Here is a 24,208-nt window from a genome sequence, read left to right as displayed (position 1 = left end):
ATTTTTCTTAGAGCTTATTCACTTGATTAAATGGAAATTCCGATTAGAAGACTTGATTAATCAAGTTTGTTGACAAACACGAAGTTGCGAATGCTCGTTAGTTTGAATTGACTCGAACGAGGAACAGTTGTTGATGTTCTATAAAACAAACACTAGCCTTATGATTCGAAATTAAAGTGAATAAGGATGCTTACTGGTGGTGGAATAAACTTCTTATGAAACATTATTTCGGTAAGTTCTTGTATATAAACACAACCAGAGCGCTCTGTTTTCATCGCGTCGTCAGGATGAACTTCTTGATAGTTAACGTAATTTGCAGTTTTATAAAAATCACAAAGCAAATTGAAAGTTGGAAGGGGGCTAAACTCATCAAAAATCTGTGGTTACAGTTGTGTATAACTTTCAAAATTGTGGTTACGGTTACGGTTATGTATAAGCCCCCCCCCCCCCCCCCGCCTTAATTCACAATACCCCCCCCCCCCCCGGTTCCGACGCCTATGCGACGCAGTTCTAAATGTGTTTTCCTTCATATTTGTAATTCAAATCTTTGACAAATCCCTTTTATATCAATTTTTGTAGTAAATATAGTTATGTTGAAAGTACTAGCAAATCTTCGTAAAAACATATATAGGTCACTGAAGCCCTGAAGCGAGGGGCTGTGGCAAAAATAGTTCGGACCGGAAGTATTTGATATAGCATCACCCGTGTGATATAGCAAAGGTTTATCACACGGGTAATATACACCACACGTATGAGATAAAACTTGTATTTTGTCAAAACGGTACTCAAAACTCATTTTTATTTCATTAGAATGATATATCAAGTCCCAGAACAGTTAACTTGAACATCACACATTTCCTTGATTCTTGTGTACTCGCCTCTGCGGTGGATCTTGCAGAATATAAATCAACAGAAGTGTTAGTTTGTGAATGTGGAAATAATTGTAAGTATTCTGTGGATTAATGTTTGCCATCGAATTAAATATGTTACAGGATACTGTGCATCATTATTAGTTTAAGATCACATGTTGTGTAATTCATTGTTGAGTAAATCCATAAAATGATCAATGAATAATAAAAGTAAGAAAGATAAGCTCACCTGAGCTGAAACCTTAGGAGCAGTGTCCAGGAATTATTTGCGTTTAGGTCTCAAGATATTTACGACCCAGCAGGTGACATTTGTACTTGGTTTGGCTAATAAAAAAACCAAGAATATAATTTAAAACGACCATAGAAACATGGTACATGAATAATTGATATTTTTAACACAGTCATAATGTAGTCCCTTATACAGGCGACAGAGATGGGGCGCCCCGATTGGGAAGCGGGGGGACCTGTACCAATAACACATAGAACCATTTATAAAAAGCAATGCATTATCTCTTGTAATTGATGGGGGTGTCTCGGAAATTTAAGTTTTATCCAGGGAGTCAATTAAATGCTGAAAAAATGAGGAGGGTGCAAAAAAAAAACATGGTTTGGTTCCTATAAAAATTACATTTTATACATTAACAAAATCAACTTTTGGAATATGATCTGAAATAGCCTACTGATGTGTTACAAGATTTTGGAAATTCGATTTTAACTTTGGAGGACAAAAGGTTGCCAAAAAATAATGTTATTACACAAAAACACGAAAGGCTTCATTCAACAACTAGACATTGATATGATGACAATGACAAAAATCTCGCATAACTAAAACTAACACATTGTTCTTATTTCATAATCCCAATATCAGAAAGGGCCGAAAATAATTAACTAAATCGAAATTCAACATTTTTATACCTACTCATACAGGGATTGCATACATGAAGCGTTTGGTGTATTAATTATTTACCCAAGAGTTTGATCCGAGTATTAAGTTGTAATCAAAACATGTTGACCGTCTTTCAAAACTGACCACCTAGAATACACAATTTGTAAACAAAGATCAACAATTATCTCAACAATGATCAATAAGTTATTAAACATTTGACTGTGCACTGGATTTAAGAAATAAGACATTGAAAATCAATGAACACTGTGAATTTGCAATCGAATATGAAAATAATACAACTATATCACAAAATGAGCGTCATATATTTCCGATAGTAAACTTTTCTTTACAAAGTCATAGGATAATTTTGTTATGTAAATACGTCATCAGAGTTTTATTCGATCAAACAATAAGTAACTTTTGATATTGTGATGTTATAGATATGATTTTGCGCTTTTTTAGTGACACAAGCTATTAAAATGTGATTGTTAACCATTTCACACAGCGTAATTTTGTAAATGAATGTATGGATAAAGACGAAAAGAGATTTCGTACGTCAGGTGTTCCAAGTAATTAAAAAAAAACCCGTCAGTTTTGGATATTGTCACTCAACGAAAATCGACTATCGGAAACATATGACTATCAGAAACACATCACGGCACCATAATATTTACTGGTGTCTTTTAATACTGCACTACTAGTACATGCATTATACATACCTATACTGTCAAAACATCGCGATGATTATCCAGTTATAGCGGAATTCCTTTCGCTGATTACCACAAAAGAAACGTTTATGCATGTAAATCAAACCTATTCTGCTTATCGGAAACACATATGTACACCATGTGAAACCCATTTAATCAATGTTACCTAACAGCGAAGCGCAATGGTTTTGATAGTTTACTATGTTTCTGTAAGTCAAGAGTTCGAATCCCGCTGGGATTTATATTTTTTGCCCTCCCAAAAAACTTTTTTGGGGCCAAATATTGTATAAATTGAAAAATAAAAAATGATGAAAATATATTTTGATTTTTATGTACTTTAACCCACATTCATATCTGCAGGTGTCCCATATCAATATAAATAATTATATCTTCTGTTCTGGCAGTTTCGCAGTTTTGCGCAATATATCATTAATGTTGTATTGTTTACAATCTTATTCGTTGCAACTACATGAACAGGAGTTTATTGTTATCAAAATAGTCTACTGTTTTTTTTTTCCTTTTGGGCAGTGGCGGCACATGCACGGATCAAAAAGTTTTAGTTTTTCAATTAGGGTGCAGTGGGGTGGGGAGAGTCAGAGAAATAATTGTGTTTGCAAGTATGAGAACATATTACCCCATCACCACCGACACCCTCCCTCAATCCGCGCACGATGATGTTGCCATATATAATAGCAAAGCCAGTGAGTGATCCCCCCTCCCCATCTGTTTAATTTTTTTGGAGGAGGCATAATTAAGTTTTGTTTGTTATGAATATAAAGGTCATATTTTAAATGACATGAAAATGTTGAGATTATTGATAAATATAAATTTAAAACAGTTCAACCGTAAATCGTACTTAAAGGGCCGCTGGTATGTATTATGTGATTAGATCTTAACCTTTATGTAAATTATACTTTTAAGATAGTACCAGATAGTAAATACTTTTGTGCGGGTATCATCGTCTTACAACAGCCTCTAGTTATATTTTTTGGGGGGCGGGGTGGGGGTGGCAGTTATTAGACACCAACACGCTTTTAGGTTCAGAACAAATTTTGATCAGACAAGTACTAGTCAATATAAAGTATGATAAGTATACAGAATCAACAAACTGGGGTTTTGTAGGTAATCCTCCTTGTGGAAGGAATAATTGTACATTGAAGAAGCTAATTTTCAATCCCCAGGTACGGTTTGTATTAATATCTCTCTCTCTCTCTCTCTCTCTCTCTCTCTCTCTCTCGTAAATAAGAAGTAATTGATACTTCACAGAGATGAAGGTGTTAATATTAAGAAAACGTTATGTTTAGAAAACATTCTATAACAGTTAAACAGGTATTTTAGTAGCTTTAGTTTTATCTTTGTAGATGAAGACCTAGATAATAATGTTCTAGGGTGGCCTTTTGGTGCTAGAACAATTTTAGCGTCATTATTGAGCTGTTAAATCTTTTTTCTCGTACCTAACGGTTTTAAAGACATTTTGTAAAAAATGAAACAATTTTTTGACACTTTATTAAACCACGAGAAAAGTAATGCCGATACCTGTAAATGACATAATTTTAAACAGATGTAAAGAGCTTGTTCAATTGGGGGGGGGGGGGGGGGTATTAGTCATTCTAGATATATTTCATTAGTCAAAAATGGACAAAACTCCTGACTTTGTTACTTATTTTCTTCACATTTCATTGAAATTGACAGTATAAAAACAATTTTATACATGTATACTAAAAATTTAAGCCCCGGTACTTTATCAAAGAAATCCATGGTTATGAAGCATCATTTAATGAATTTATATCTTAAATTTTATTAACCTAATAACCACCTTTCATTTACTAGATTTTGACCATAAGTAGATGCAATATGAGTCTTCCTTTAAATGATGGGGTCAAAACTTACCGTAATGGAGGAGAGACTAGTTTTATGGCAATATAGAACAATCAAAACAATCTATGATATGAATTTTTTTTTTCGAGAAATAGAAAAGTAAATAAGAAATCAATAACACGTTAAGTTTTAAAATTATTCTACACCTCAAAAGTAAAAAATCATGAAGACAAAGGTTATTTTTTTATATTGTATAAAAAGGTTGTTCACTGTAACATTTGACAATTTTTTTTCTATCTGCAGCCTTGATATATTGAATACGATTTTGACATCTTTTTATTTCCAAAAAAACCAAAACATTTAAATTGTAGATATTATTATTATTATTATTATTATTATATATTTAATGATATATTGTACATACTATATCAATCTTCTTTTTCTCACTTCAGCTCCGTGATACATATGCTTTTGGGATGGAATTTACAAAGAAATATTATTTGACAATTAAGAACCCCACCGGTGTGTCTGAGAAAATTGAGACTGTAAGTTTACATATGAATAACATAATAAAATGCTATTAAGAGGTATTATAAACCATATAAGGCCTTCTTGTTTTGAAGCACGCTATCGGTATTAAAGTTTGATGCAAATTAGTCATTTTCTATAAGTGTGAAAATTTGACAAGGTAGTGTAATATGCTTATATTTTATAGATCATGTCCATAGAATTCTCCACCAAATGTCATTACCAAAATTTATCGTAATATTGAAAGGAACACAAAAATATAGACCTATTTTTAGTAGAGTGGCCTAGTTAAAAAGAGAAGTAACGGTAATACATGTATCCTCGCATTCTCATAGTAAGCACTCGTACTATTCATACTAATCTTGTTACTCGGAACTGTCCGGAGTTAAAAGGCTGAGTTATTTCTTAAATCAGGGAATGTCCATTGCATCTAAATCAAGTCCAGGAATCCCCACGGCGGTACCTAAACTCACTCTTTCACGCGCATCTTTTACTCAAAGATTCAAATAGCAGAGTTAAGGAATAATAACATTCTCACGCGGGTGGCTCTGTGGTGGAAGGAATGACATAAATCATAAGCACCCCCTCCCAAAAAAAACCCCCCACACATATACTCTTTAACTTTGCCCACGGCCCTTGGGGAATTTGAAGAGAATGATTTTAATTTCCATACTTACGTCGACTCGATATATCCCAGTGAACTTGAAATAAAAGATACCACTGAGTCTGTGTCATCTGTTTCATATATGGATATTTTACTGAAAATGGTTACGTAACAACAAAACTTTATGATAAACGCGAGGACTTTAATTTTTATATAGTCAACTTTATGTAGCAATTTACATTCATTACCTGCATAAGATGTTTTTCTCTCTCAGTTAATTCGATACACAAGGGCATGCTCCTCGTATGAACAGTTTCTGAGGGGAGGCAAGCTACTGACAAACAAGTTGATAACACAGGACTATCAACAGTCTCGTTTGAAATCATCTATGGTCGATACAACGACCTTGTCAGCAAATACAATCTTCCACTGGGTCGCATGCTGACTGACGTTTTTCATACTAATTGTTAGACCATAATTAATCACTTAATTGTCTATGGACTTTTCCGTTTTTTCCGATTACGACAAATAGCACACGGCGGATGTGACCAGTCAGCAGAGGATACTCACTCCTCCTATGCACCTGATCCTACCTCTATCTTTTTAGAGGTCCGTGTTGCTCTGCTTTGAATTTGTTTTTCGTTTTATGAATTTTTGAGATGGTTGACGGTTATCATATTTTCACATAAAAGAAAAAAAACTTGTCATCTTAGAAATTGAGATTACAATGTGACATCTAAAATTACAAGGATGTTTATGGTATGAAAAACGAACTCGTTGTGTGGTTTCTATTTGCCTACGAATCTATATTTTGATGTTTTTATCTGTGATTTTTTAAATTTTGTTTAAATATAAGATAACATAATCTAATGATTTGCAGATATAATTTTAAGCAGAATCACCTACACATGCACAACGAAAATATGATGATAAAATCTTATCTTGGATGGTTTTTTTTTATCAAGAGGACCCCCTCCCTCCTAACAACAAGGTGAAAAAAATCTATGAAGATATATAATTCTGCATACATTTATTTTACGTGATATATATTGGCTTTTGTTACTAGATTGCTGAATTTTACGGTACGCATTACTTTGAAAAAGGTATGTGGATCAGGAATGTATCACCACCTCGTATTTCCAAAGAAAATGTATTCATATACACAGTGAAAGGTAATTAATTCAGGTATTTTTTCTCTTTGTGAGGTTTAATTGCTTTCCTGGGCTGGGTTTCACAAAACTATCGTAAGATTTCTGACGTATAACAACCATAAGATATATCAGTTCCGTTTCACAAAACTATCGTAAATGTTAAAAATCTTAAGACAGTTCTTAAGACAAACTTCATTTTTGAATATAACACAAAAAAGTAATTTGTACTATTACTGTACTTGCGTGAAAATCAGCATCAAATGACAGGGATGGGGAGTTGCTAAACTGAGTTGTCTAAAGTATGATACAATTTGATGACTGAAATATTGATATAAAATCTATTTATGAATAAAATTGTACATATATGTATAACTTACGAAATAAAAGTTATTTTATAACGTATATTGCAGTCCTATGTATATTTTATTTAATTTACCGCTACGAACAATGATGTTTGAATGCACGTAGTTGTGATTGTAAAGTGGGTAAGGACATGAAAGAGGACTCAGAAACATCCATTTGAAAATATCTACGATGTGTAGTGTCCAATTTAACAGACGCAGTTGGAATTTAGTTTCAAAGCAAAATGTCTCTTTTGCAAATGCGCTGACAAAAAAGACAGTGGACATGAAAAAGAAAGCATTGAGAATTGAGAGCGGTGCACTGAAGTTTTGAACTCAAACACGGTCGAAAATGCATTTCTATCATCTACAAATAAATTATTAGTTTTTGTATTTCTGTCCAAGGATTTTGTTTTTTCTTTCACATCACATATATGAAAACTATTGTAAAAAGTCCAAAACGGATAATTTTCAAAAATGTAGACCACCTGGCTAAAACTTTTATTATATCAACGTTATGTTTTTCAGCGCCCTTCATTTGGAGTAGTGCAATTTATTTTGCAATCATTAATAAATGCTGTCTTTAAAAGCTAGTACCACTTGAACATTTTACCATATTAATGTCTTAAATAAATTATTTTTAATATATAAATGTTACGGATAATGTTTATTTTGATTAAACACACAATACCAAAAAAAGTACTAGGTTGCACCAAGGGCAGCATGAAAATAAAAGACTGTTGGTTTTAAATAGACCTTTGTGATAAACTGGACCCTGGATATTAAGACATTGAATAATTCTTATTCAATTGCTTTGGCAGGGCATATGTCTCTGAAGTCACCGCATATCAATCTTTTCTTGTATGACCTTTGTGTCTTGATTTATTGACTATTTATTTATCAGAATGTATAACTAGGACATTTTATTGGCTAACAGTAACTAGGAAATTTTGAAGACAATTTCATGAGGTATTTAAATTGTAAATCTATAGGTAATAAAATGAAACCAATAACGATGAAACATGATTGATCACGTGATCCAAAAATTTTCCCAAAAAAATGCCCATGCTTCAGCAATGTTATTCCACAGAAAATATATGAAGAGTAGTGCAGATAGATGTAAGATGGCTCCATACGAAATACTTTTGATAAGTATATACAATATACAATATAAATGCTGTTAAGCCAAACTATCCTTAACGGATAGTAGTAATCGTCTCTTATGTTTGTTTCACTCTGACTTTTATATATTGCATACATATGGTTTTGATATGACATATGTTTACTAGTGTTTCATTTGATTTTTTAACGATGTAATTTCTCTGTTCCTTATAAAAATGTGCACATAAAACTTATATCTAGTTTAAACAATCTAACTTCTTAAAAAAGTGAAAAGAAAAACAAAATTGGCCTGTTTTAAGCTTATTTGCAGCCATTGTAAGTGGAGATTCAGACAATGTATTGGTTTGTTTCATTTTTATATGATACATTGTAGTTATATAATATGAAATACCTCAAATGTTTTGTTATTGTAATTCGCAATAGTTTAAAATAAAATGTTTAAAATTACAGTAGGGCATAATATCTTACCAGGACTGCAATGACGAATACAGTTAATCAACATAAATCTTTAAAACATACAGGTTTTTTATCGTTCAAGACAATGTAGAAAGTGCACTGGTAGATTACTGTAATGTATTTGACTGAAAGAGGCAATTCACACTTTTGTAGAACTTTTGCTTAAGAAATAAACATGCACACAAACACTCCAAATTAGCGCATTACACATAGACAGCCGTTATCAGTTTATAGTAAAGTTAAATTTCGTTGCAAATAGGGCGGCGCCAGGGAGCTGGTTATGGGTCATCAAATTCAAATTTTATTTTTCATGAATTTTTTTTTTGATAAACTTGTAATATTAAGCCTCCGTGTATGAACAGGGTAACAAACCAAGGTTGTAGCATAGAATTTCCCAGGGAAAAACATGCACGGGTTAGATCCCCCTCCCAGGCAAAAAAGCGCCTCATCATATTATTTCACCCCTCTGCGCAAAATCAGTATTTCACCTAGAGGAAAAAAATGCCCTGGTTTAGAATACCCCCATCTGTTTTCGGATTACATTACCATTACCATTATCTTCTTATGTCTTAAAGTTTTAAGATGTATCTTGTTTTTTGTGAATTTTTTTTTTACACAAAAGGAAAAGTATTCAATTTCAAAAAGAATTGTCAATTATTTAAATTGATTAATTGTTTAAAAAAATCTTTAAATATACAAGCAACCAGGTAACTGTCTTTTTATTAATTTCAGCACATTGTGTTTCAGCCCAATTCTTACACTGAACCTTTTTCTTGATCATGATTTACTTTTTATATTTTCAGATGATGCTTTGTTACTGGCAGATAGAGTGGTTGTTCTTGGTTACTATCGTAAGTATCAAATTAATTGAGAAAAGTTTCAACGAATTAGGAATCATTTACATGTTTTTCTAAACTTTAGATAGTAGGTAATGGACATACAAACGACGCTGAAGCTTCTATTCACGTAGATTTAAAGTTTTCTTGGGGGATTTGATTTAATTCTGAAATATAATCTGACGCTAAGTAATTTGCACATTTTTGAGCAATGAAAAATAGAAACCGCTATTTCTTATCTCAAATATTATTAATATGAATATAGATATATTTATAAGCTAGATTTTTCGCTTATAATAAGATAAAATATTTGTTTTAAGTTCAATCATTTTTATCATCTTTTCTCCTTCAAAGCTTCTATAATATTGTCCTCTGAGCTATATCAGTTTAATACCAAATTAATGTTTTTTAAATGCAAAAGACGTGGGAGGATTGTTCTAGTCTAGCATATCCATCAATCAGACGATTATGATAGGACCAAAGATCGAATTTATCAAACTATCTTATCCTAAAAATATTTTGTCCTTTTCGGACTGGTATACTAAAATGCTAAAAAGTTCGCTCATTTGTAGAAAATCAAATATCAGAGGCTAAATGTGAGTGAAATAAAAAAAAGGAAGAATTCCAAATTTTTCACATCTTTTCATTTTTGAAATAAAAAGCAGTGTTAAAAACTTCATCGGGATATAAACCATCCAAATGTACACCCCGGTGAACTTTTGATGTTGTGTTTTATTACTTATAAGTGAAATCATTCAGAATTATAAACATAACCGGGTTTTCGTGTTTTTGAAAATGCAATTGTCAAACCATATGCTCATTCATAATCTACGTGACGTCACATAATTTGATATTTTGACGTATTGAAAGGTTTACACTGAAATATTCATTGTTGCTCTCGTTTTAAAATGTGTGTCACCAATTAAACTCAAATTCAATTATTAAAATAATATGTATATTATACAACTTAAAAAAAATAAATATAAGATCTAAAACTATTTGCTGGGAAAAAACTAAAGACAAATAACATTGTGCAGAATTTTTAATTCAGATAACATATTTTAATGCCTAGTTTACGTTAGTTTTAGTTAGGGTGTTTGTGTAATGGACAGTTATCAGACTGAATAAGATTTATCTAACTTAATAGTTTTAGCTTATATAACATCACGATCGTTACATGTATCATGTATATACATTAGATTAACATCCCTGGAAACGGCGAAAAATTACAATCCCTGATAATGGTGACAAATTCTCTGCGTTGTATTTTTTTTAATGTGAGATATCTACCTGGTACTAGTATTTTGGAAGACTTACTGATAAAATAATTAGTTTTTGCATTATATTGCAGACAAAGAAGAACCAAAGGTGAGCAAATGGGAATTTCTGAACGATTTCTCCATTGAGGAAATTCATAATATCATGAGACCAGTGCTTCAGAAAGTCCAGAGTCAGGGGTCGGTGCCCGTCCGAAATTTATCCTCCAGCGTCCGGAAGAAGGAGAGTGCCACAGACATGCGCATGTCATCTCAAGGAATCGGAATTCTAGGAGGCTCTCTGTTAGGACTTGTCTTTTTGATCATCTTCGTGTCCGACCTTGTAATTATAAAAGTTCAACTTACAGCATTGTTCAAAAATCTCTCCCGTTTATGCAAAACTAACAATCCAAGACGCATCAATGATTTCGGGGAGAAATAGTTTATGTACTTCAGCCATTATATATATATATATATATATATATATATATATATATATATATATATATATATATATATATATATATATATATATAAATATATAGTTAAATACAAAAAATATCGCAGTGTCCGGTTTTATATAAAGAAAATTTGAAAAATGAAAGACTTTCATTTTTCAAATTTTCTTTATATAAAACCGGACACTGCGATATTTTTTGTATTTAACTCTATATATATATATATATATATATATATATATATATATATATATATATATATATATATATATAAAGCACTGAATAGAATCAACAACACTAGGCATCTTTAAAGCGTCGGATCTAATATATAGATACTAAACCAGTAAACTGAATATAAAAAGCACTAAAAATGGCTAACGACAATTTCTATTGTTTGTGTCGTTAGCCATTTTTTAGTGCTTTATATATATATATATATATATATATATATATATATATATATATATATATATATATATATATATATATATATATATATATATATTATACACACACAAATCCTCTTCGGGTCAATAACATATTTTTATTAGCATTGATTGTAAGGTATCATTACTTTATCTAGTTCAATGACTGTAGACACTATTTTCGGGAAGTTTATTTTCCCTGTTTTATTGCTAAAGGCTTTAATGAGAAAATTACGATTACATTTTATAAATTATTTTTTTAACATCTGCACATTATTTTTTACATTGTCATTATTATTATTTATAGCTAATTCTAAATCCCATTTTTGGGTGAAAAAGAGTTTATAACAATATCAAATATTGAAGACTCTTTAAGATATCTGACAATTCATCAAAGATTACAACGACAATATTAGATGTTTTCATTTTACTTAAACAATTTTCTAATTTTCTGGTTGCACGACTTTTTTTCTTATCATTTTAACATACAGATTTCAATAAAATACATGATAAACATCGACACTTTTAAAGCTATTTGTGGCGTATTTTAGTGAATAATAATAACAAAATCTGATTATTTGCTTCATATTCTTTTATTAAAGATAGGGCTTTCACACAAATTACGCTTTATAAGTCAATCGCATAACAAAGATATAAGAAATCAAAAACATATTTCTATATTTATACTGGCACGGTAGAAAATACAAAAAGTGTTGAATAAACCCCGCCTTAAATGTGTCACGCAACAACCATCTCGGTCCATCAGTTACAATGGCAACGACAAGAAAGATAGTTATATAGTTAAGTTTAACAGATTTGGCAATGAAAGAAAAAAGAGACAGACTGGCAAGGGTAGGAACAAAGGGAAGATTCTCATCGGAGACCATGTTGATTGATGCAATAGGAATTAAAGCAGAATAAAACTTAAGTTGCCATCAAGAAGTTGAGGGGTTTTGCTCGTGGGATTCGTGCTCCATATGTTCCATGTCTTTACTTTTTAAGTTATAAACCACAAGCGGATTTTCGTTTAGAGAAGTTTTGAAATATAGAATATATTAACACTGTCAGCACATGCATCCCTCAGGTAGAGTATACCGTGTCAATGATCCTTAAAGCATGTTTTCACCTTAAGTTTATTACACATAATTAACAATTTATATCGTTCTACATTAATTAATATTGGAATAATAATGCTTCGAGTATCATCTTTTATAAGAATTATCTAATCCAAGACATGAAAAACGTGATTCCAATTTGTAAACAAACTGTTTTTCCATCGTGTTTTCGATGCTAGGTCTTCCCGCACTCATGCGCTGTGGCGTTATAAAGAGTGGACCACATTAATAATCATCAGACGTGTAGCAAAGTCTAGAGACAAATAGCTAAAGACAGAACATGCTTTATGGGCCTAGAGTTTGCAAAACGTCTTATTATAGGAAGCATGATGTATATTTTTACTCAAACTCATGTCAAGAATTTTACTCCAAATACGCCACATATACCTTTAAAACAAATCATTACAAAATACATATATCTTTAAAAGTTTGTAAATTTTCGATCACTGAGATATAAAGTCATAGAAATATGGAGAACGCAAAGATTAGGAGGATCTAGTTGGAATAAAACAAAGTGATAGATATGTATTTAGGAGTAAGCTCTTAAAAAACTTGTTGTTTTACATATTTCTGTGATATTAACAACTGATATTTATACAGATTGATTTAACTACGAAATTGTATTATGTAGTCAGTGAAATTATATTTTGATTGTTTCATCGTTGTTTAGATTTTTTCATGAATAGTTATAGAAATAAACAAACTATATTAGATTCTGATTTAAACATAATCAGAAAATTCTTATTTTGCTTTATGTGGTTTTTATTAAAGTTAATAAAAAAAATGTCACAAATTTGCGTATATTGACACTAGTAACCGATTAAATGCTCAAAACGAGTTGTGGTAGACTGACTGACAATTTCGAATCAATTGTCAATCCTAGTGAAGATTTAAATCTTAAATAAAATGAGAAAAAGCTGCAACATATAATAAAAATAGGAATCCTTACTGCATAATGGCAGATATAAGTATTATTATTTCGTTAGTAGTTTAAAAATTCATATCCAACACAGAAGTACGATTTATTCGAGTGATGTCTCCTTGTTTTGTATGCAGATTTTTTACACACTGATTGGTGAAAATGTGACTGGGTTTGCTAACGCCATAATAACTGATTGTTTTAGTTTATCTTAATCGAACAAGTATTTTAAAGCAATATGATTGCTGAATTTGTTTCGTTATGTTCTACAGAAATTGCAAAAATATAATGGTTTTTAAATTTCTGTTGGCCTTTTTTAGTGGGAAAAGCCTTTAAGAAGCCTTAATTGAAGCAAAATTGAATTAATGTCGTCCTGTGCAAAAATTGATCTGCTATTATATATTCCTTAAAAGATAAATCTATCTTCTAACAAAATATTATGATTTATATCAAATCTTAAATATCATAAACGTTTAAGTTACATGCATACGTATCATACTACAGGTTTTTGCAGCAAAATGAAATTATAAAAAATACAGCTCATATTGCTTTAGATATTATAAATAAAAGTACCGAAACTTTGACTTTAAAAGAGCATGGTCAGGATTTATTTTTAAAAATGATTGATTTATATTTTTTATTGTTTATGATGCGTCACTGTAGTATTCACAATGGTCAGCTAAAATTAAATGTAAATACTAAGATATGAAAGCGATATATAACTCACATTTCCTTGGTAATATAAGTAAAGCTAGTTCTATGTTTTTGTGTTCCTTGGTTTTATATCTTATATTCATATAATATTTATCTCTATCTTTATTATCTAGTTTTTTTACTCATTCTTTTGTTTTTATCTTCAGCAAACCAGATGAAAACAAAATTATGACAAAAGCCTTTTTACGTGTCAAAGAATTTTAAACACTGTTTTTATCTGATAACTTGGCAACTAACAAAATTTTGACTGACCAATATGAATACCTTAGTAAAGTATTGTAAATATTGAAATTTAAAAACTAAAGTTCGACAAAATAAATCATAACTATGCCCTTTTAATTAACATTTTTGTATTTTTGATGTAATTTATTTATGAAATAAATGATTTATAATAACAACAAATTGGCGGATCAATGAATTTGAAAATTTGTTTGTTCGGCCGCTGATAGGGATTAAGAAGGATTGTCGTTCATAATATTAGTTTTTTGAATGGTTCGTGGATTTGCCTTTACATTCTTGTACTGAACTATTATTTGAAAGCCCAGAATGCTCCTTCGAGATTCGAAATTCGACATTCATTTGGTCAACTGTATCTTAGCGACACAATGTTGTTTTAAATAAGATCAACATTGCATGCCCTTATTTACTGTTAAATGCAATTTTATCTATAATTGATGAGTACTTGTATGACATTTCACAGAGTTGATATAATTTAGTATCATTTAATTAGTAAGAATACTGTGTTCTTTGCGAATCTAAGTTATTTTGCTCGACCTGAGTGTATTCCATCTTCGTAAGTTTTAAACCCGGCTGTATTTCACCCTAAATACATTTAATTGCACTTATTAAAATATGTTTATCTATCATCAGTCTGGTATCAGCCATGAATCTAAAGATTAATGTTTATTTTGTATACAAAACGTGCATGCATGAACTAATAATTGAAAATCAATCATATCTAGATTAAGTAATTTATACAAAAATTTTAATTATTCTGAACGTCAGAAATCGCATGTAAATAAACTTGCCTTACTGACCAAAGTGTTGGGAATAGCTCTATATAAGAAGTACTATAACGTATTTTCATAGATCAAATCGACATAAATTGAAAATCGTTTTAGTATATACATGCATGTAAACGGGCAACAAATTTAAAATTGATTTTAAAAACGTTTATTAATTAATAACAAACGGATATGATAAAAAATTGCATATTGAGTTGCCACAAATCTGTATGTGCAATACAGAAGTTATATATATTTTAACTGTATATAGCTCACCTGAGCTGAAAGCTCATGAGCTATTTTGATCATTTTGTCCGGCGTCCGTTTTTTTGTCTGGAAACTTTTTTGCTTTATCGACTTTCTCTCCAGAAGCACTGTGCCTATTTTTACCAAACTTGACACAAAGCAATCCTATGTAAAGGGGATTTAATGATTTAAATGAAGGGTCACGACTTCTTCCAAAGGGAAATGAAAATTATTGAAAAATCTTCTTCCCAATAACCATGTAGCCTGTAGCTGAAACTTGTGTTGAAGCACACTTAGGTATGGAATTTAAGTTTGTTCAAATCATGGTCCCCGGGGTACGGTAGGGCCACATTGTGGGGTTGAATTTTTACATAGGAATATATAAAGAAAATCTTTTTAAAAATCTTCTTCTCAAAAACCAATAAGACAGAGAAACTATAACTTAATTAAGTGCAATCACCCCAAGATAGTGCAGATTCAAATTTGTCAAAGCCATTATCTTCGGGGTTAATTAGTTTGAGCCCATATTGGAGGGTAGAATAACATAAAAATATCAAATTTTTTTTCAAAACTCTTTCACGTTTTACATGGCAATATAAAAAATTTTAAAATCTTTCTGTAAAGGATCTATGTGTTTATATTTTGTATATGATTCTACAAAGATGATTTTATTAGGGCTATTGTTGCTCAGATAAGCGATGTGACCCATGGGCCTCTTGAAATGCCATTATACAGGAAACAATTATGAAATTTAAAATGCCAAACAGGCAAATCGCTGAACAACAATGTGATCTGATACGTTTTGATACCATTCAATGCAATAGGTGATCAGCTGATACACAATCCCACTAATCTTTGATCTCGTAACAATTTTGTTACATCCTCAAATGAATGCATAACTACTGATTCCCTTAAAAGGAAATTCAACCGTGAATTAATATCCCTATGAATTTGGCAGCATTCAAACTGTAGGGAAACATTTGTCTTCAGAGTACTTCGTTACCACATTTAAACTGCATGACGAACAAAAGAGGAAATAGATGTTATTGAATCTATTATAAATTTGAAGGATAGTTAACTCATATTAGGTTATGTAGTAACTACCTAAATATCAATTGGAATATTTAATACGTGGAAAAATTGATTTATTACATAAAAGTTGAGAGAAAAGCAATGAAAACACCTGATTATATAGTCTTGTATAACCTCCTTGGTAATTATAAGAGTAATAGTGATCAGAGGTCACAAAACGTAGTCACTTAATTCAGAGAGAGAGAGAGAACGACACTACACCAGGTGTTTCTGTTCATTGGATAATAGGTAGGCATATGGCGTTATGTAATTGAATCAACATTAAAAAAATAAACATTTCCATTATATGGTAACAACATTATTAAAAAAACACTAAAATATGAAAGCACGTACTAAATAATATATAAAATAGAAGGAAAACAATAAGCACAAATAATCAATGGCACATGCGTAATTGTAATACATTATGCATCAACAAGAATAAATACATTAATTATCTAATACAATCAAATTTGTAAAACCTCAACAAAGCAGGTAAAAATGCATAGAACATGTATATACAGAGTAAATACGCAGGTAAAATTGGCAATATATGTGTAAGCATAATCTAACTAAATCCAAACATGAAGTAAATTAAAAACAGCTATCTGGCATAAGCCCACAGACATGTTTCTGGAATGTTATATAGTCTTAATCATATATGATTGATTTGATGATAAATATAAATATAATCTGTTACAATGAACAGAAACGAAAAATTGGGAGAACTCCTGGCTTGGGATGCAGTTCAAACACTTGATAAACTGTACGAACACAAACAATAACGATAACAGGCATGGCATGAAAGACTTTTGGAAGGAAAAGCTGCCATTTCTGTAGAGATAATTTATATACAAGGGTCATTAAAAAAGTTAAGAAGTGTGAAAGCATGCTATAAACGGAATAATAAATAAAAAAAAAAATACCACATATCAAGTGAATTCATGTCATGACTCAGTTTAAATGCAGAATAAAATAAAATATTCAGAACTTAAATATTCAGAACTTTAACGTAAACCGGGACATTCAGTCAAGTAAATTCTGATTGAAGGTGACTTAATGACATAGCTTTAGCCTTACCACCTTGTCACATTCAAAGACCATTCAATTATAGTTTATCCAAAAATATTTAGGCAGCACGTTTGGACGATTTTAAATTACAAATACACATACCTGTGAAAAAAGTGCAGTTGAAATCGATGAAAGGGAAAATTTCCAAGATATCTATATTGACTGATTATCATTTTTCACTCGAAAAAAATCACAAGAACGAAAACAGATTTCTTACAGAGAATGTTTACATCTTTTATCCATTCAGAAGTTACTCGGAATACCTCGCGCAATTTTTCAACGTTATCATCTGGGCTTGCTGCAATACAAAATTCCCTTAGATGTCACATTTTTAGCCGTGTATTGAAACCTTATAAGCTAAAGGGAACGTATTAACTGAGAAATATTGGAAAATGTTCATACTTTTGAATGAACAGGTTTGAACTCTGAGATATTTATAAATATCGAGGAAACAAGCAAAATGTGAATCGCAGATATCTTGGGACAGAGTATAGAGTTCACTTGACTGAATGCTCTTTGTTTATTTATATTCAACAGTTAATATAAATTGTCTAATCCTTTTAACTTGCAAACAATAACTATAAAAGATAAACGGCTACTCTGTGTCAGCCTCATATATATGATATACACAAAATAATCTTTTCTCCCCTACTATATACCTTACTAACTATCAATGATATGAAAGCGTTGTTTGCATAGAAATTATTTTCTGTGTTGATAATTTAAAACTGCTAATCTTTTTGTTCTCAAGAACTAGCTATGCCCTTTTTGAGCCTTGCACATATTCAAAATAGTATTAGACAACAATCTGTGAACCACAGAAGGAGGGACATATGTGTAATGATTTGTGAATTCGTTTTTGCTCTCCACATTTTGCCAGTGAATGTAATGAAGATTTCTCCATCTTGCTATTGCCCTAAAATGGGCGTTGTCGGATGACCAATATTTGGGGTAGATCTCTATGAGTCCTGCGTGTTTGGGCAGGAACAGTGCCAGTGTTAGGCCCGCCCCGTGCATGCCTATCAGAATGTCCGTGTTAACAATGGCAGATAGCTGGTCAGTCATACTCATATTTTCCGTCTGGAAACTTTCAATTAAATGATTGGGGTACAACTTAGCGACGGAATCTTCAATTTCTTTCTCGTTTTTGACTTTGCGACTCACAGTTCCTTTTGGATTTCTAGGATGAGCAACATAATCTCGTCTCCAAAGAAAACGAATCAATAATTTATCACAATTCAATATTTTGTTGTCTGGAATGTTGTGTTTTCCAAGAAAAAATATTCTAAATGGTTCAATGTGTGGAATTGATGGTAAATCGTGATGATACATGGGACTTTTATAACCTTGGATATTCCATATAAGAGTATCGAAGTGAAGTGCTTGCTGCAGCTGACCAGCTCGCACAACTCTTCCGAACAAAGTTGTCCAAACTGTGTCTAATCCTCCTAATGGATGGCTATCAACGAACAAAATATTGGCGCTTAGACTGCGAACATTGAAGAACACGAGCATAAGGAATGCATTATACCAGTCGGTCATTGTGTGATAGACATTGGCGTACTCGTATCGAGTCACGGCGATAGTCAACGTGTTGATGTACTCACGTGACGTAGTCTCTAAGGCAGGCCTCAGGACCGAGATCCACTTCACTAAGTGATCTCCTCTTTTAAACCTGTACTTGAATACTTCATCATCTTTACAGTTGATTTGGAAATATCCAATTTTTAGGACAAGGAACTCCTTCTCTTCTGGCTGATTAAGCACGCTTTCAATAGCCTCGCCTCCTAAACGACCCGAACTGAATGATGGATCAAGGTAAGCATTCCTTAAGTGAGCAAATAAATTATCATAGCCTATAAAATTATCGTCACAGAAGGAAGACTTTGCTTTTGACCATGCGGTAAAGGTTTTGTCTGGAGCGATTTTAAGACTCGAAAAGGAGATACTGCCAATGGCATTGACAGAATGGTGTCGGGTGTGTGGTAATGTCTGTTTAGGTGGTACGTGAGGATGTAGGCTAATCTGGTGATTTTGATGGTTATCATTTAGCTGTGCGACTCGTTCGTAGACATGAGAGTGAATATAATATATGCTGACTATGTACACCAGAAGGATCACAGTCAAAAAGTACTTCCAAGGAAATTTCATTCTGCATCCTGAAAAGAAACAACAAATTACTTATCAGAATTTGAATATTATATTAGTTGTTATTAGTAGAAGTAGTAGTAGTAGTAGAAGTAGTAGTAGTAGTAGTAGTAGTAGAATTGTTACACATTTGAAATAAGAGGCCCATGGACCATAACAGACGTGAACAACAGATTATGACTTTAACTCGGAACTAAAAAATTAAACGATGGTGTAATAAATATAACATGATAATACAAATGAGGATAACTGTATCTTAGTATCGTGCCTTAGTACCTCTTAGTTATTGTACATAAGTAGTAGACCCATCTCAATAGAATTTCTTATGACCTTTGAATTTCTTACACTATATGCAATCTCTATAAATCGATCGTAAACCTTGCACCACTGATTGACGTATTCAGAAGATGTTGTACAGAACATTCTATTGCCTTTTACATCCAGGGCGGTTAGCTTGCTGCATGTTTTGAATAAGTTAACAAACCATGTCGGTGAAGCAGACCAGAGAAAAGTTTGTCTTTTAAGCAAGTCATTTTTGTTTCTTTAGTTGTCAAACCTCGCCTGTTGATTACCTTTTCATCTCATTTACATTGATGTTTTACTTCATTTACAAACATACAGAGCCTCCTGTCAGTTTTTATATGAATGTATTGAGTAAATGTTTATTGTAATTATAATGTTCATCGTAATCTTTAATGATACATATAAAAGTGAAAAATCAGTACACAATATTACCCTCGAAAGGGCAGGACTAGCTAATTAAAACCCCCTAAAGATATGTAGTCATGGTCAGTTTAACTAAACAGCACCATCATGAAATTGTTGCTACTTCACACAACCCACCCTATTGTTTGGACCTCGTAAATTACATGTTCAGATTATCTCTTTTCAAAGGACAGGACTTTATAGGAGCATTATCTTTTTGTACAATCCCATTCAGATTATCTTCACCTTAGATACATTTTACAGAAAACAATCACATACGCGCTATTTGATGTCCATTCAACAATTTAACAACCTGTGGGAGATTTTTTCAGTAAGTCATTCCAGCAAAACAAAGAATTGTCTATACTCAATCACCAAACTTTAACTCGATTATCAAATTAAATCCATCGCAATGAGCGTTCAAAAATTTAATTAAATATTGGTTCTTGTTTAAATGTATCTTTTTTTGTCTGCAAGCCAGCTTTTAATTCGAAGTTAAAAGAGGTAAAAAAAAAGAGACCCAAATCAAATCGCCATGTTTAATAATGGACTAATACTCAGTCAGCATTTAAAAATGTTTTGTAGGAGTTATTGGGTTTTATTCCTTTTGATGCTTTGTAAAGCTAATTTTTTGGGGTGTTTCTTTAGTTATATCACACACAGTTTTTAGTCTTAGGGTGAAACTTAACAAACTAATTTTAAGAATAAATCGTTTAGCTCTTGTTTTAAGATAAATTGACTCCAATATTTTTGAGTGTTAGATGAAGCAAGGAGAATACCCCTAATTTTTCTAGTGAAACATACATTTGAAATCTTTTTATTTTAACGTTATATATCTTTATTTTCTTCTCAGTAATTGGCTTTTAAAGCGTATTTGAAAAATTATGCCCCCTTTCGACACCGTAAAAAGATGCTAGATGAAGAAGAAAATAATAATTCACTCTCGTAGCATTCAATAGCTCAGGCAACCTTACAAGAATTTTTCACCAAAATCGTGACTCGTTTGTTTTCTTAATTGTCGCTGCAAGTTGAAATCACTGATCTACGGATAATTAATCATTGATTCAGACGAGGTCACTTAAAGCCAAAGTACAATGAGTTCTGTTTCAAACGGAAATGCACTAGAGAACATAGACTATGAGAGTGAAGAAAGTCAATATTTTCCTTTCCGGTGTCAAAAACATCTTATTACTCATCACACATACTTAATATTAAAATAACAACAACAGCCACGTCAGAAAACAAACTGTAAGCGCATAATGAAAAGACATTTTTATTTTAAAATTGATGCTCTAGACGTCTGCAATCAACAGAAACATACCAGTTTGTAACATTAATTGGAAATACACAGTACAGAGAGAGAGAGAGAGGAGAGAGAGAGAGAGAGAGAGAGAGAGAGAGAGAGAGAGAGAGAAAGAGAGAGAGAGAGAGAGAGAGAGAGAGAGAGAGAGAGAAAGAGAGAGAGAGAGAGAGAGAGAGAGAGAGAGAGAGAGAGAGAGAGAGTCTGAACACACTTACTTCGTCTGGCACGGATCACCCCCTCATTCTCGTAACACGACGTGCTTGGTAAACAATAACATATTCTCTACAGACGTACTTGGTAATTACTGGCCCGCTTCCTGCACTTGATAAAATACGACACGAACCATTGTTTAAACTAAGTCTTAAATAAAAAGCATTGGCCGACTTCTTTGTTTAATAATTAATTTGATCCTGACTTTTGATAAGATTTGGGGGTAACATATCACAGCCTGTAACACCCTATCTTGTATGCAGTCAACTTACATACAGGGAAGATAGTGCTGGCAGAGCGTGTCCGTTGCCGACAGTCTAACTATAAATAGAGTACATTCATGCAACACTATTTTTTTCATTATGAAATGCAGCAACCATTGTATAAATTACACAATCTGCATGCAATTTCTCATTGCTATTCATTTCTGTATTTTCCTGTGTTTTCGCGAATTGAACATAAAGCGACGATACAAATCAACGGGTAGCATCGCTACAATGTAGCATTGCTTTGGGAAATTGTTTGACTATTGATCGATTTTTCTGTACATTATTCCGGCTCTGATAAAAATGCAATTAACATAATTGTTTTTCAATTCTGCAATACACAAACTTTCTCTCTCTCTCTCTCTCTCTCTCTCTCTCTCTCTCTCTCTCTCTCAATCGATCGATCAATAGATATATATTTTAAATTGCGACAAAAATGTTCATAATGCAAGTACAAATAGATTATTAACGTCTGTTATGATCGCCATATTTACATTATTTAACTTCCTTAAAAAAAGACAATAACTATTGCTACAGTTTGAAATTAAATTGAGTATGAAATCAAGGACTTTCTTTTTAAATGAATAGACTTTTGCTAGAAACACCTTTTTTTCAAATTAATTTTTCATGTTAGATGTATCTCATGGGAAGCCACCATATCATTTTTCATTTCATTTGGAAATGGAAAGTGATCTGGTTTTGACGATGGCAATTTAAAGTTGAGCAATATAGGAAGGGAATCTTAATTTTGATCGACTTCTCGATGTAAAATATTAAACAGAAACCTTATCGATTCACAGAGCCAATCCTTCTTACTCTTAAATGACCTGGATGGGAATCTGAGAAGCCAAAAGAAAGTTACTTTGTGTTCATATTCTAGTGTTTGCATGCATTTAATAAGGTGGATACTGGTTTTTAGCAAATTTTGATCAAGTTTACACTACCATATATTTCTACTTGAAGTCAAGAAAAATCCTTCATAAACTAACTTCTGTGTTAGTGTATAAGGCCTCCTCAAGCTTTAAATAGATTTTAGATTTTTTTCTTCTATTTCATCTCCTTGAGGATTAGAGCCTTGTAAGATACAGGAAAACGTTCAAGTTTCACGGCTAAATTGACAGATATTTTCTTCACTATATGATAGTATGTACGAGGGTTGATCCAAAAGTAATGTCACACAGTGCATTACGCTGATATTCAAAGTATGGTCTAGGAGCTATAGAGCTGAAACGAATACCATAAATCAGTATTCGAATATTCGTCAGTACTATTCGATTCGTATTCGAATATTCGTAGACGTCATAGACAATGTATTAAGCATATATGATAGTTTGTATTACGAAGTGGGTGTATGTGTAGACTGCTTAAATATGTCAGTTTGAAGTTGACACTTAATGCATGAGTATCAATTGAATTTGTTGCGCATTTAATTTTTAAGCAAATAATAATATACTGATATTTTAAAAATTTCCATCAACTACAATCAAAAGATTTATTACTTCTTTAATAATATACTGCAGTCCTGACTCCTGGATGAGACCGACACGTAACTTCGTAAGTCAGTCCAAATATTTCCGCCATGTTTGATATAGTATTAAACAGAAAACTGATAATGCTCATAACTCCGGAAATGTTCTGTTTATTAAAAAAAAAAACTAATTATATCGAGGTATCTTTTAAAAAAAACTTTCGATGTACCTTTCGATATTAACTCTCCGTAGCTCACACTCGTTCAAACAGTTAAGCAATTTTTTTCTTCGGCGTCTGACATGAATTGAAAAATCCAGAATGTTTGTCTCCGTTCGATGTAAACCCTGCTTTTACTTTCAAGGTAAACAAGAATGGCGGAAGAGTCTATTACTGGGTTAAGTAATAGACTCTACCAAGCATGGCAGTCATAGAAGGCTTTATATTTACTTTCTTTCCGAGTAAAATGAAATAACACGATGCTGCATAGTTTACAATGCTTGATATGGGTG

General features: G+C 32.0%; 2 protein-coding genes across 10 annotated transcripts in view; one reads left to right on the top strand and one right to left on the bottom strand.

Annotated features, from left to right (window-relative positions):
* Positions 1-11,102, top strand: part of LOC105319869 (uncharacterized) — a 31,098-nt gene extending 19,996 nt beyond the window's left edge. The window contains exons 9-14 of the mRNA XM_066068781.1: positions 811-943; positions 3,585-3,643; positions 4,733-4,825; positions 6,479-6,584; positions 9,286-9,333; positions 10,670-11,102. Of these exons, the coding sequence (XP_065924853.1) occupies positions 811-943; positions 3,585-3,643; positions 4,733-4,825; positions 6,479-6,584; positions 9,286-9,333; positions 10,670-11,016 (786 nt within the window). The 3' untranslated portion in view covers positions 11,017-11,102. The remainder of the gene's footprint in view (positions 1-810; positions 944-3,584; positions 3,644-4,732; positions 4,826-6,478; positions 6,585-9,285; positions 9,334-10,669) is intronic.
* The window catches only part of LOC105319840 (uncharacterized), a 30,661-nt gene continuing 17,016 nt past the window's right edge, over positions 10,564-24,208 (bottom strand). For 6 of the 9 annotated variants that reach the window (XM_034471901.2, XM_034471898.2, XM_034471900.2 and 3 more), the window contains exon 2: positions 16,565-19,756. In XM_034471901.2, the coding sequence (XP_034327792.2) occupies positions 18,351-19,748 (1,398 nt within the window). In that variant the 5' untranslated portion in view covers positions 19,749-19,756 and the 3' untranslated portion in view covers positions 16,565-18,350. Of the gene's footprint in view, positions 10,915-16,564; positions 19,757-21,968; positions 22,361-24,208 lie in introns of those variants that run through there. The other 3 variants (XR_010708467.1, XR_010708466.1, XM_011417542.4) reach the window with 2 other exon arrangements.

This window comes from Magallana gigas, chromosome 8 (genome assembly GCF_963853765.1).
Source record: "Magallana gigas chromosome 8, xbMagGiga1.1, whole genome shotgun sequence".
In the NCBI taxonomy this organism is placed as follows: Eukaryota; Metazoa; Mollusca; class Bivalvia; order Ostreida; family Ostreidae; genus Magallana; species Magallana gigas.
Note: the sequence above shows the minus strand (reverse complement) of the source record. Positions and strands in the feature narration are given on the sequence as shown.